Source organism: Neltuma alba, unplaced genomic scaffold (genome assembly GCF_004799145.2).
Source record: "Neltuma alba isolate B1F8T4 unplaced genomic scaffold, ASM479914v2 tig00010867_pilon, whole genome shotgun sequence".
Lineage (NCBI taxonomy): Eukaryota > Viridiplantae > Streptophyta > Magnoliopsida > Fabales > Fabaceae > Neltuma > Neltuma alba.
Genome location: NW_021635659.1, coordinates 199,961 through 214,646, shown reverse-complemented (window position 1 = coordinate 214,646; position 14,686 = coordinate 199,961). Strand labels below are relative to the sequence as shown.

At 35.4% G+C, this 14,686-nt stretch overlaps 1 protein-coding gene across 1 annotated transcript; it reads left to right on the top strand.

Moving 5' to 3' along the window:
- The first annotated feature begins 664 nt into the window (after positions 1-664).
- On the top strand, positions 665-12,555 carry LOC114759567 (uncharacterized). Its single transcript, XM_028948770.1, has 16 exons — positions 665-837; positions 1,514-1,612; positions 2,382-2,517; positions 2,610-2,739; positions 4,525-4,618; positions 4,770-4,910; positions 5,943-6,043; positions 7,375-7,488; positions 9,196-9,434; positions 9,642-9,700; positions 9,797-9,982; positions 10,111-10,234; positions 10,370-10,428; positions 10,705-10,850; positions 10,941-11,105; positions 11,969-12,555. Exons 1-16 carry the CDS (start codon positions 678-680, stop codon positions 12,275-12,277), a joined length of 2,262 nt encoding a protein of 753 aa, XP_028804603.1. The 5' UTR covers positions 665-677; the 3' UTR covers positions 12,278-12,555.
- Positions 12,556-14,686: the final 2,131 nt, after the last annotated feature.

The window sequence follows — 14,686 nt, the reverse complement described above, 5'->3', positions numbered from 1 at the left end:
CATTTATTTATAAAAACAAATTCAAATATAAATCACATTACAAAAACCAACTTTTACTAAATTTTTATATAAATCAAATTAAAAATAAATTATTTTTTTATTCCTTTCTTACATATGTTTGGTTAAGCCTTAGTCATTAAATAAGATTTTGAAATCCCAATTAGTTCACAGGAGCCTAAGGAGGTATTTGGATAGAAAAAAAATCATAATTTTAAAAATATTTTTATGGCATACGAAATAAATATGTGTAGAAATTTATTTTTTAAAATTCACTTCTTGCCTTACCAAACACCTTTTAATATGGCATTACTCAAATTCCTATGACTGAATTCGTAATGTGGCTTTTCAGTTTGATGGGAACAGGGAGGGTGGGAGGAGGGAAGCTAACTCCTATGCTTGTTGCTGATACCCTGTAGGCTTTCTTCTCGTGTGGAAACCAGGCGTCATCCCATGCACGAGAGAAAGGGGGCTCCCATCATGAAATTCAATTTTATTTTGTTTACCCCCTCTTTGCAAGTATAGACAAACTATTTCTCTTTAATTTTATTTAATTCCTGAGGCCACGTCGCCGCCGGCTTCATACCTGCGGCGAAGCGTCGTCCCCGTCTTTCATTCCCGCCGTCGTTGCCACGCTGCTGAACTCTTTCCGCACGGCATCATTCCACTTTCGCAAGCAGATGCGCCGGAGCGCTTCACAGTCCACACTCTTGAGTGGCCTCCTTGCGTTGCGGCGGCTACCTCTGCGAACAAAATGGAGAAGGGTAGAAACCTGGTGGTCTCAGCTGTGCAGTTTGCCCGCCCGAACGGCGTCTAAACCAATGTCGGCACCGTCGAAAGGTGTTCTTTGGCTTCCTTTGTGCCCCCCCGTTTTCTTTTATTATAACCTGTTTGCATCGAAATTTGTTAGTGTTATGTGCCAATGTTTGAAATTCACTTGACATTGTTCATCATTTCTCACTTCTCTGGATCACACGCTAAAAGCCGAACGTGATGACAATTGTTTGGAAAATATTGGGCTCCCCGAGATTAAGAGATTTCTTCTTTAGCTTTCCGTGATATGATCACTAGCAATTCTTACAAATTGTGTAACCCTTGAATATTTAATGCCACTGCTTCGTGCAATAGTCAAATCTATGGTTCTTTGCTATGGAAACCACATGTGGCAACTTCCTTAAAGGCAAAGTTCTTAATTTTGACTGTTATTCATTGAGCAAATTATGTATCTGAACTCTGTGTAACTCAGTGGCCTTCTCCATGATACCTGAGTCTTCTAGATCAAAACCAATCACTAAATGGATTCCAGTCACATGCTCTGGAAGATTCATGCTTTCTTGTAAGAGTGTGCCAGTAATGTGGTGGCAGTTTATGTTGAAGTGAATGCATCTCAAAGCAAGATGTGGTTAGCCAAACAAAATAAATTGCAGTCATTTCATTGTGAACCATCTCTAAGTTCTGAAGCCTCATTAATTAGGAATTTCTAGATTTATGAGCTTTCCTGACTTTTGATCAACAGTCTCATACAGTTTCTCAACAATGGCTGAAGTATCACATGGACCTGCCCCTGGAAATGATTGCCTGTCATTCATTAAAGCCTCACTAGATGAGCTTGAAGGTATACGTCATAAAAAAATATTCGTTTCTTCTACCTTTTTTTTTGTGTGTGTGTGTGTGTGTGTGTTTTTTTTTTTTTTGGGGTTAAAAGCTTAACTTCTGTTTTAAATGTACTTTTTACCCATTTTAATTTTTGATCTTGCGCATGTCCAAACAACTGGAGAATCATGGGGACTTCCACAAGTGCTATTTACTTGCAAAATTGTTATTTTCCCTTTTCACTTTTGAATGAATTAATGTTCTGCTCAATATTGATATAGATTCTTTTATAACTTAAAATTGTAATTTTGTAAATCTTTTGTGAAATTTCAATGATCAAATGATTTTTTTTCCCCTCTATACTCTCTTCCAATTGCCTTTCTTTGAACCAGAAGGCACATAACTGTTCATAGAATAGATTTCGACTAAAATAAACCACTTTTGTTGCTTGTTGGAGAATCACATTGGAACATATCGTCATTGCTTTTTGGAGCACAATGGTGTTGTGCGGTCCATGTGGCCGACTCCATCTAGTAGGATAAAACTTATTGTTGTTGCATGGGGATTTATACTGGGGCTATTAATGTGCAAAAATCATTATATTTTTTACTTGAATAAGCTATGTTCTGCTCAGCTCTTAATTTTTTTCATTAATGTATTGCATGACATTGTGCAACATTTACATAGATACTATTTAATCCAAAATTGTTGCTTTTTGATGAAGATTCCAACAGTTCAATGATTTTTCACTCTACTCCTCCCTTTAACCACTTCTTTGTTTGAACCCGTAGGCCCATATCATTGTTGGTTGAATAGGTCCTACAAAAATAAACAACTTTCTGTTCGAGACAGAACATTCTTGGTTCTTTCTGCAAGAATTCATGACCATGAAATTTTGTTTGAAAATATAAAGAAAATAAAGAAAAGGTGAGGAAGGCTATGTATTAATTTCTTTCTCCTAGTATTTCAATAATTAGTTTTCTTTTCACCTTATGATTATAAATTACTTTTGATGGCAGGTTCCCTCATCTTTTTATCATGGGCTTATTCTTAATTCATCCTTCAGCAGATACAATGCACCTAATCTGGTTATTGATGGCTGAAAACATCAGTTTCCCCATATTATTGTCAAAGAAGGCATTTCCTGAGGTAATGTGAAATCCTGGGTCCAATTCTTCAGTAATATCAAGCCTTGTGGTATAATTCTTATTACTATCAACCCTTGTCCTTGGCGTAATTCCTCTTACCATCAACCCCTCTTGCATGCAAATATTAAGTTATTTGCCAAGGTGGAGAATGTGTTAGACTCTGGGCCCTACTGTTAAACCAGTCCAAAAGCCTTATTACACGAGGGGGAAGATATGGATAGAACAAGGGACAAAGCGGCAACTAACTTTGACGCTAGTGGAGGTTGTGGTAGAGTAGGAAGAGAGAGTGTGATGGCAATGGGTTTGTTTAGAACCTAAATAGTGAAGAGGAGTTGCGAAGAATCATTTGGGAGTAATTTTCTTGGATGTCTCTCTGAAGAAGAGAATTATCCATCTTTACCTTCTGTCATGTTTTTATTTAAGTGTTGGGCATGATATGTTTGGTAATTTAATCTGAAAGTGTTGGGCTTTTATACATCTACTAACAGTGAAGCGTAGTCTGAGTTTTCATGTTCTGATTTGGAGCTGATTTATGCTGTTGTTATTTTAGGTTTCTTCAAATAGTTGTTCAATAAGATGCTGGTCACCATTGGAAATAGTTGTTTCCATCTAGTTTATGCCCAATCATCAGGGTTGATGGCTCACTGGTTTCAGGTAGAGGATGCATATTGTTCCACCATTAGTGAATCAGTTTTACCAGTTTGAGTTTAATTACTCATGGCTCTAAACTGACCGAAACTGAGCATTGTGGGGATTGTTGCTCTGATGTCATGAAGGGTAGCTGAGCAATTGACGACTTGCCTTAAAATATTAAGTGTGCTACATATATAGATGGGAAGCAGAATGGCTTGAATATAGGGTTTCTAAGATACTCAAAATCTAGCATTAATGGCCTATCTTTAGAATCTATTGTATCTAATCTAATCCGATTATTTCAAATTACAAGAGAAAGAATAAAATAAACCATAATTTATTAAATAGAAAAATGAAAACTCTTCATTCAGTGAGTGCCAATCGGATGCTTGGTGTTGTTTAACAGTTCTGCCTTCTGCACACTTTTCCATATGATGTACAATTTTAAGATCATAGCTAGTCATGTTTAACTAATTCTATAGGCAAATTGCCTGTACAAGATCTTGAATTTGTTAACATAGTTGCAAAACTTGCATAGATAGTGTTTGAAGTGTTACGAGTTTGGGGGGGAGAGAAATCCGTGGGCTTTTATGGTTGGTCCTTTGTCTAAGGAGCTATGTGGGGAAGAATAGCATTCATCTCTTCATTGTGCTGTTCTGCTTTTTAGTCTATTATTCTTCAAGGGAGTTGCCATCTCAGAATCACAAAGAAAGAGGGCTGCTTTGCTAAACTTTTGCTTAAAGATTTTTTCATTGTCTTCAGTTTCAAAAAGAAAGAGGGCTGCTTTGCTACACTTTTGCTTAAAGATTTTTTCATTGTCTTTATTTTCAAGGTTCCTTTTGGAGATGAGTTATTCATTTTTACTTCGAATCTCTTGTTAAAGAAATGTCTTTTTCTAGGAAGACATTGTTGCAAAATTTCTTTGTAGTGAAAATTTTTGCAATTGCCGTGGCTAGTGCTACATGCTAACCAATGAAGGGAAGCCCAGCTGTAGTACCTATATTATGCTAAATAGAGTTTCAAGTCCACCATATCATATATCTCATATGGCGTTAATTGCTTTATTTATATGATTTTTCCTTATGGACTGACACATCTATAACATTATTGTTTAGAGGAATTTAATTAAATTTATTTTCTTTTATATTCATAGATGGAGAAAGGTGCATGCTACTTGTTATTTAAAAATTTTGAGGGCCCAGCAGTATATCATAAGAAAGATGTGGATCTTGAAATACTCTACCAAGGTGATGATTCATTTTTCTTGCATAATGTTGTCTACAATACGTTAAGACACTTGTATTTTTTAAATTTTTTCATATATATGCATATGCATGGTCAATGAAGAAATGCAACATGCTTTCATGATTTAATTCCTGATAAGGGTTCTTTAAACAGCTATTCAGAAGTTAAATATGCCGCCTGCTGGGAATTCTGAGTCAATTAATCAATTGAAGTTCACTTCTTGGAAGCTAGATGGAATCACGAAGGACTATTATATGTGTTCTTCTCTTCAGAATTTACTTCTCTGTTATCCAGGTATTATAAACATTAATCCCTTGATTCAATTATTCCTGCGTTGTTTACCACAGCATTACTTTCAAGGTATTTGTAAAATGTGATGATCTGAGAGAATCTTCTCTCCTGTAATTTGTTTAACATTAGAAATTATGCTAATTTCGGATTACACTTCCTTGTGTAGTAATTCTCATTTTCTACATGATTTGAAAAATTGCGAGCTAGACCCTAGAGGAATAAATTTCCTCTTGCATTTTTTTTATTTGCAAACCTTTTGCAGCTTGTTTAAAATTAGACAAAGAAGTATAATGGGACAGCACCAACACTGAATGGAAAATGATATCAACAAATACTCGAACTCAAAAGGGCTGCATAATCCCTTCATGAATCTGTCAAAGAAACCTGAACTTAGATGAACTTTGACCCACAAGAGAGATAGCTTCTCAAATTTGTAGATGTAGTGCTTGCTTTTGTACCCATTTAAAGCCTTTGAAGCAGACATTTTCCAGAAGCAACTATTTTTTGCTTCTCACAAAATGCTGCAAAGGAATGTCATTAATGTTTCAATACTTATGATTTCATTCCCCAACGGAGGCGAAATTGCATTTGGCCTTTTCATTTTCTCCTCCCCTTTACCTTGCTATAATTATCAGGGGAAAAAAAATGAGATTCAATTTTCTTGGATTTTTATATTCTGGTCTTAAAGTGCAATGGCTATCATACATAGAAGAAGTATGAAATCTTGAGCACTGAATAGATAGCACTAATTAGGAGGATTTAGGAAAGGTAACCGATAGTTTATGCGATCATAAATCTATCTAATGCTATACATTACTATTTATTTGACAGTTCATCCTTCCTATATCAGACGAGGAATTTATTTTCATAACCTTGGAAACTTATGTGGGCCATTTAGAATTCAGATTGTTGTATTGATGATACTTCTTAGATGATCGCAACGCCTGTAACAAATTTTTCATTATACTTTTTGGGTTGTAATTAAAAGTAACTTGGCTGATTTCATATTTTAATACCTGGTATCCTATGTTACAGGCTGCATCTCTGCAGATGAAAGTGGAAACCGCCTCTTTCTTTCTGATTGCAATCATCATAGGATTATCGTATCTGATGGCAATGGAGTGATTTTGGACTGTGTATGTATACAAATTAGTGCAAGAGCATTTTTGATTTCAGGTCTTTTGCTAGCCCATATTTCTATGCAGTCTGGTGAATGTAAAACAGACATGGCTCTTGATAGATGACTATTTTGAAGTAGGTGATTAACGATTAGAGTAAGTTGGAGTTTCAATAATGACGCACAGTGATAGTTGAATACTGAAGACTGGACTCATCATCATATGATCTCCAAGTTTTCTAAAAATGATGAGTAGTCGAATAACATCACTTAGATGTCTACTGAATTTGTTCACAAACACTTTACAACACGGCGGCAAATGACTCGTGTGTCACAAGGCGATTTCAAATTTTTCTGACAGCATTACCTTAATATCAACAATTAGATAGTCAACTAGCTCTCAATAGGCGTCTGTGTATTTGAATTTTATCATAATATCTACGTCATAGTCTCTTGCCTTCTAGTGGCCATTAATTGGTATCATGAATAGTGGTCAACAGTTTTGAAAAATGCTACATATAAATGGTTTTGAACAGTTTTGAAGATGGCTACTTATAAATGGTTTTGATTATTGAAGTGTTTTGATCGGCTAGGAAACCAAATGAAGCGTCACAAATTTTAGGGGCTTACTGATGTAAACTATGGTATCATGGGATGCCTAGGTGTTACATTGAGTAATATGAGATGTTTTATGATACTCAGGTGGTTGGTTCTCCCATCTTAATAGCTTTTAGGGAGGGCCCTTGACGTCGCTTGGGTGCCCATCCATCCAATATATGATAAATTCTTAGTTGTGATGAAGTTGACAGTGCCCCAAGCAAGCAAATGACATATGCATAGAGGGGGATGTTGAGAGTGATGAAAATGGATAAATAATTAAGATAGAGAATTAAATGTAGTTTTGAGAAGGTATTTTGGTCAGCGCATGTTGTGTTTTAGGTTTCCTGGTCCTTCACGATAACTAAGATACAAAGTCTCTAGAAATCAATATTTTAGTTCCTGGTCGTTACTAACGACTTCTCCTAAACTTTATTCCATAAAGACTTCTTACCCGTACAGGAGAGAAATCATGATGAGACCTTTAAATTTTGCAAATTTCAGCTTCTTAGTTCTTACCCGATATCAGGGACAAATGTCAATGTCATTTTATCCTTTCTTTTTTGAAAACAATTTATCATAGTGTTTGTTTCTTATAGGTTTTAAATTATTAAGAATTAATAATTATTTTTTCGGCCTTCCACTGACATTGAGAATTTGAGATGTATTGGTTTCTGACAGTTACTATCTCTATAAAAGTAAATGAGCAATACTTCGGAGTTAGGACTTACATTTTTTATTGTCTCTTTTCAGATTGGCTCTTCCCCGGGATTTGAGGATGGAGATTTTGAATTTGCTAAATTAAGGCGACCTGCAGGTTCTTATTACCATGCTGCTGAGGACTGCTTATATTTTGTAGATTCTGAGGTATGAATTTTGCTGTTGAGTGATGCTGTGAATATGAGTAGATGTTAATCCAGGTTTATCACATTTGATGGTATATTGTAAACACCAATCCGTTGTAATTCTTATTATGAATATTTATTTCTGATTCTAAATCTTTATTATGAATGCTATCTGATTTTGGGCTAATTCTGATGGCTTTGCATGAGACATAGTATTGCATTTTCTGCGAGGAGAATAAACTTACCCTTTGGTTATGGGAGTGCTATCTTCATTCTATTCCATAATAATAGTAGGAGTTTCTTCAGGGATAAACTAATAAAGTTGACATGAAGGACACATTTAAGTTAGTTTTACTGCACGTGGGTTGATCAATATGTTATAGATATTCATAGGGTCCTTTTCTAGGGTTTTGTTTTTTGTTTTTTGGTTTTTTGCAGCACAAGCTGGTAGCTGAACCTGTATTCTCTTTTGCTTGTTTTGTGTGGCTTGTTTCTCAACAAATCCCCCATGTATACTTAGAATGAGTTTGGAATTGCTACAATGCCTGTAGCCTATAAGAACTTGATACTCAAGGCCTGTTTGTTATGATGGAATGGTTTTTGAAGGAATTGGAGTAAGAAAGGGAATAGGAACTAGAATAGAATTGGATACTAAAAGTATGTTTGGTATGCCAATGGAATCTCACTACCTCAGTATGATTTTATTTGATACAATGTATGGCATGCCGATGGAATCTCACTACCTCCGTATGATTTTATTTGGTATAATGTATTTAAAATATAAAAAGACCAGATTTTCCTTTTCAAAATAAGGGGGGGAAATAAAATGCCTTGTCTGTCCCTTGACTCCCTCCATTGCCCACTGTGTCCATCAACATGAGCTACTGGCAATAGATTAGAAACCAACAAACCAAAAGTCTTAAACCGACAACCCCGGAATTATAAGCCAGGGACCTAGAAATTACAAAGATTTACTAAAAATATTATCCACAGACAATTGTTGTGTAGATTGGATTTGAAGGTTGGCTGTTAATCAGGACCCATAACATGAGAATCGATGACCTACTGCTGGAGGAATCTGGAAGTCCGTTGTTGATGTCTCTTGCTCTCATAAGAGGATTATTGTACTGCTGTTCACAGGTCACTTCAAAAAAATGAAAAAATAAAACTAAGCTTTCAAAGCACTAGGGCACATTGGCATTGCTGTTCATTGTCAGTGAGCACATCATAATCTGTTGCAGCTGAAAGTGTTGTCACTGGAAGTGTCAGAGGGAGGAAGGGGTAAAATGGAGAAGGGAAATTGCAATCAGAACTGATACTGTGAAATCCGATTCAACCAATTTTACAATATGATTCCTAATTACTTAGGAATCATAATTACAGCATTCCTAAGAAACATTGACATGTATTCCATTTCTAATTCCCCTTCCCCTTTCCGCCATGACAAATATAGCCTCATAGTCCATGAAAGGCCTAGGAGTTTGAATTTCTCAATTTCTCCTAACTATAGTGGATTACCGGGGAGAAAGAGAGGCAGGATACCTGCTACTGCACTGCTTCTCCTAGTTGTATTTGATCTTCATGGAATTTTATGATTGCTTCATTCTGTTTTACAGCTTTTCTTCTTCATCTTTTTGGGTTGAGTTTGGGCTTCATAAATCGTATTGGTTTAATCATATAATGGAATTGTTACTTACCTTTTCTTTTGTTCTGATTCCTGTCTTCTAAGAACCATGCTATCAGGAAAGCTGATATGGAAGCACGATCAGTAGAGACTCTTTATCCGACAAGTGCCTCTAAGAAGAGCAGTGTGCGTATATGGACTTGGATCATGAATAAGCTGGGTTTAGAGAGTAATGTGGACACTAATGTTGATGAAACATCAGATGTGTTTGATTCTAAAACACCTGTTTTGCCATGGCATATTTTGAGATCAGTTGATGATACTCTCTTCATTCTAGACCGCAGGTGAAAGAACTTGATGCTTTTAATTATTTCGTGGATAGTACCTAAACGTTCCTCATTTCATAATATTTGTATTTTCTAGGCAGTTGATCAAGCGATCTTGTATGATATGATAGATAATAGATGCTGATGCTAGCAGTGCAGTTCATGCTATTTCTTGTCTTAATTTAATACAATGGTTATGCTGTTGGTTTTTGGTCCTATTTGCAGGTTTCAAGCTGTATGGATCATGGATTTGGCTTCAGCAAAGATTGACAAAATTCTTAAAGGTTTGATTTAGTAGTTCTATGGTCGATTGTGGAAGCCATTTTGTATCTAGTTGCAGTTGATGAATTAATTCTTGAAATATTTTGTGTTTGAAAAAGGTTCTCCTGAAATTAATGAGATATGCAGAGAGCAGATCACAAAGAAATCATCCCTTTTAGATCATCTAGGCTATGATGGATTTCAACAGCAAATCGAATATACCTGTTTTGTGGAGGGCCTCCCTCATTCTGGTCTTTTATCTTCACTTACGACGCTGCAGAATCAAATTTTCATTTGTGATACAGGTTTCTTTCTTTCGTTTTCTTTTTTTTTTCTTTTTCTTTTTTTGGGGGGGGGGGTGGTTCTTTGTTCTTTCTGATCTTCATGTCTTTTTTCTTTAGTTTGTGTTTACTCTCCAGTTTTTTATCTCTAGTTGGACAGAGGATTTTGAAAGTTGACGGAGAATCTGGGGTTTGTTCAAACTTCAAGTTTTCCAATTTAGGGATACTCGGATTACCTTATTGGATGACATCCCCCTTGGAGACATTTTATGCTACGTAAGTTATTTGTCTCAAAACTGTTTAGGTTGTTTTATTTCCAAATCCAAAACTGATTGTTGTTTACATCTTGAAGAAGCAAGATTTAAACCATACGAAACATTCTAACTTGTCCAACTCATTGCTGGTTGACAGTGGAAATGGACTTTCAGAGGTACCAATTGATCATCGGCAGTCCTTCCAGTTGCTACCAGGTCATTTCTATCTTTTTAAACATTCTACCATGAATCATCGAGAAATTTATATTGATCACATGATCCTGATATTGATCCTGTATCATCTGTGATGCTCTGAGCGTCACTTTATTTTAGGACGCTTTAAGAACTTGAATAATTAGGATTACTTAACGGGCTTTTCTTTCTCTTTCATGTTTTTACACTTTTTTTGGCCCCTAAAAAATAGTAATGCGGTAGCACAGGCTATTTTTTCTCAATTGACTTTTGTGGCGTTGAACTTCGGCAATGTGACAGGTAGAATTCAAATACAGTTAATTGTGGATGTTCCTCAGGATACTGAGCTAGTACAACCACTGGATGAAACCTGTATCTGGCGGCAAGCAAGAGGAGCAGCTACTGAAGTCTCATTAATTGAGGATGTGCCAGGATCAGTAGATAAGGTTCTTGAGGAGGGAAGAGGGTCTTCTTTGGTGAAGTAGTAGTTTGGTTCTGTATTTGAAGTTGCTTATGATTTCAATTCTTGGTTGCAGGTCGGGGTTGCGCAACTGTGGTATGATGAATTGGATAATCTTGCCTCTCCTAAACCTGAATCAGAGCAAGCTGTTCCAGATGATAATCTGAATGATAATTTAATGGTGGAAGATAAAGAAATTTGCATCACCTGCAATGTCAATACTAGCCCTGGAACCAGTGAGGTATAAATATATTTTTGAAGCAACAAAGGAAGATGGCAATGATTCTGTTCTTTTTTCACCGTTATTTTATTTCTTCCTTGTGTTGTTACTGCTCGAAAAGCACTGGTATTAAATTTTGACTGAGATAATGCATTCAACTTCGACTTGAAGTCTGATTTATGATAACTACTTTTCAGTCTATATTGTTTAGCTGACTGCTCCTTACCTCTGAAGTTCATTAGTGGGATTTGGGTACATTTTTTAAATTAATAGATGTCTAGATTTCTTTGGAATAGGTTTTGGTTGTCTAATGGAATATCGTTTCGGTTTGCCACAGCATGATAATCATTGTTTGTCACAACTATAACTATTTTGTTAACACCTGTGAGTCTGTGATTTTGATGGGAGACAGTGTATTTCTAAATGATTTTTTTATTTTGATCCAAAGTGTTTCTAAATGAGTTTAGTGGTCTCTGTTGATATGCAATTGTTTATGCTTTATAACCTATTACGTTAGAAACATAATACCACGGCGATCATGTTGGTTGTCTCCAAGAACAAGGGTCATGAAAGTCGTTAAACCTTCTCTATGTTAACTGAGTGACTTAGTTTTATCATTTCATGCCACTGTCTATATTAGATTTTTTGTATACAGATCAGTAAGCTTTTGGAATTGCTGCATTTCCTTGTACTACCTCCGCTGTAAACTAGATCTTAACTTAGGACCAAAGGTAGCATTTGCATTAGGTTTTACAGCGGCCTTGTGGGTGTTAATTTATGGAGTGCTGTTATTTTAGCAGTCTTCTACACATATTGACAAACTTTGACAATGATCACGAAGAAATTAGAAAGACTTCAATGATAATATCTTTCCTTTTACACAGGTTATTATTTACACGGTGCTGTACTTGAAACTTAGAAGAGACCCGAATTCACAAGAAGAAAACCCTGAGATTCATGCTGGAAGGATACTGGATATCATGAGCTCTGGGAGGTATGTGAAGATGGAGAGAGATCTGTGGAGTGAATTTTTATCAAAATCTAAGGGGGACTTGAGAGATCTCATTTTCATGAAGCCACTGCACATAAGGATAGAATTGCATAGTTTGGATCATCCAAAGGCTGAAAATGAGAGAGATATCATCTTGACAGACTCATCTATCCAGGTAAAAGTATCACTCAATGGACAGTAGGTAGATTCAAGAGCGATGGCGCAAACCTCTCGCTCTCTCTCCCCCCCTTCTCTTCCCTGGGGTATTGCTTTTTTTGTGTGTCTGTGATCACTAGTTAGCGTTTTGATCCAGAGGTGTAAAATAGTATTATAGGAAGCCAAGTTTACTTGCGCATTGTTCAGACAATTCGATTCTAATTTGACTAGAGTCAAGCAAGAGATGTACACCAAGGCAACAATACGAGATTATGGAAAGTTTTTTTTTTTTTGGTGAATATGGAAAGTTATATTTGATGTGCATGTCTTCATGTGATTTATCGACTTGGATTACATATTGTTCTGCATCTGTTCATGTTACTTTAAATTTTGACAGAAAAATAACTTTTTAGGATTTTAACATAAAAAAATCACTCAAGTGTAACTGGAATCTTTCCATTTTTCTTTTCTACCCTTTTTTTCCCTCTTATCATCTCAGCTCAATTATAGATTGAAATTTGAGCGGTTACGATTTAATATTTTATAAATTTATAAATAAAATGTTAAATTATTAAAAAAATGAATGCTAAATTTTAGTTAGGACATTTTAAAACTGCAATGAAGAAGTATTTTAAAATAATTATTCAACAAAATATTAAATTTGGACTATTTGAATTTTAATCTATTAATTGGGATTGGAAATAGACAGGAAGAGAAAGGTAGAGAATCCAAGTTCATTATACTATTAATTTTGGGTGAATTTTAGCAAGGGATTAATTATGGGACATAATTTAAAACTAGGTGCAAAATATTTTGAAATTTTATTGCAAGATCGAATGACTATTTGAGAATATGTTTTTGAGCTCTATTCTTAGTGGTGAGTGGTGAGTGGTGAGTGGCTCGTTGGTCACCAATTGTCGCGGCTGCTACTAACGGAGCGGATGGTGTTTGTGATCACATTTGGGCAATCCCAAGTGGTAAAAATTACTCTTTCATTTTGCTCTCACGGTAGGCAGAATGACGATGTGGTGAATAAAGCCATTATGTAGCATTATTTTTAATATTTTTCACCTTCCCATTTACCCTCCTTCTGCATATCTTCTCCTCCTTTCAGACTTCAAGTTGACAACCAAGGATTCGAAAATGACAACAAAATCTTCAATTATTATCATTCAAATTTGAGGTGCATTGTAGAAAGGACTTTTGAGGTGGGAAAGAATAAGTTTGAAGTCTTAGACAAGATGCTCAAATACAAGTATAAAACTCAAGTCCAAATTTTTGTGCAACAATGGCTATCCATAATTTTATTAAGAGAAATTCTAAATTGATAGAGATTTCAGATGAGCTGAATATGAAAGTATAATCGAGGAAGACAATGATTATCAAGTTGGTGAGACCCTAGTCAAATTTACCTAGATCAATACAAATAAATCATATTCATGACACAATCAGAGACCAAATTGTATGGAACATAGCATTCATTTAGTTATATTTAATTAGGTATTTTGGTATTTTTCAATTTCTTCCTAATAATAAATTAATTTTTCATTTTTAATAATTTTATTTTCAATATTTCTTTTACAGCGACCACAGATTGCTTTATATAAGTGCACATTTGCCCCCCTAAGTTTAAAATCACAGTGATTTTGTATCATGTCATTAAAAACCTAACGTTGATTATTAGAAAAGTGACACTAACCATCAATATTTTAATGATAATGGGTAAAATTGCTATGTTTTAAATTTTTGAGGCAAACTTATATTTAAAAAAAAAATTTAGGTGCTTAATGCTCATGAGTGAAAGCATCTACACAAACACAGTGATCAACCATGGGCTTTACAAATTGTAAGATAAGGCAAGCTGTTAAAGAACCAACTTTGATATGCTTCTTCTTGAGACCCAGCCCAGCAAAGCCCAATGTCAAGTTATGGGCGTCATTTACGCCCATGTGTAAGTGGTAGGCTCCTACATAATGCGGTCTTTCCTCGTCATTGGTAGAGCTAGGAATCAGGACCGGCCCGGCCCTCTGGGGTTGGTCCTTCAAGGCTGAAAGGCTTAAAAGGGCCAGGCCTCCAGGGCTGAAATTTCAAAAATACTGCGATTTGCTAGGCCCAGCCTTTAAGCTATAGGATTCAGGGTCGGCCCGCGGGTTTTTGGCCCGTTTAAGAAAAAAATGTTATTTTTTACATTTATCATCTTTTAATAAAAAAATAAAAAAAACCAATGAAATTATTAATAAAAGATATAAATATGAATAAAATTAAGTCACAAATATAAAATATCCTCATATATAAATATCCATCAACATCCAAAAACATCTAAAACATTTATTAACAAGATAGCAACATCCAAAAGTTTTATCTATAGTGCAACTGTATAATAAATAAACACTATTATTAGTCTCTTGAAACTTCATCATCACTATAATTAATTACTCTTCTTCATAAGTATGCT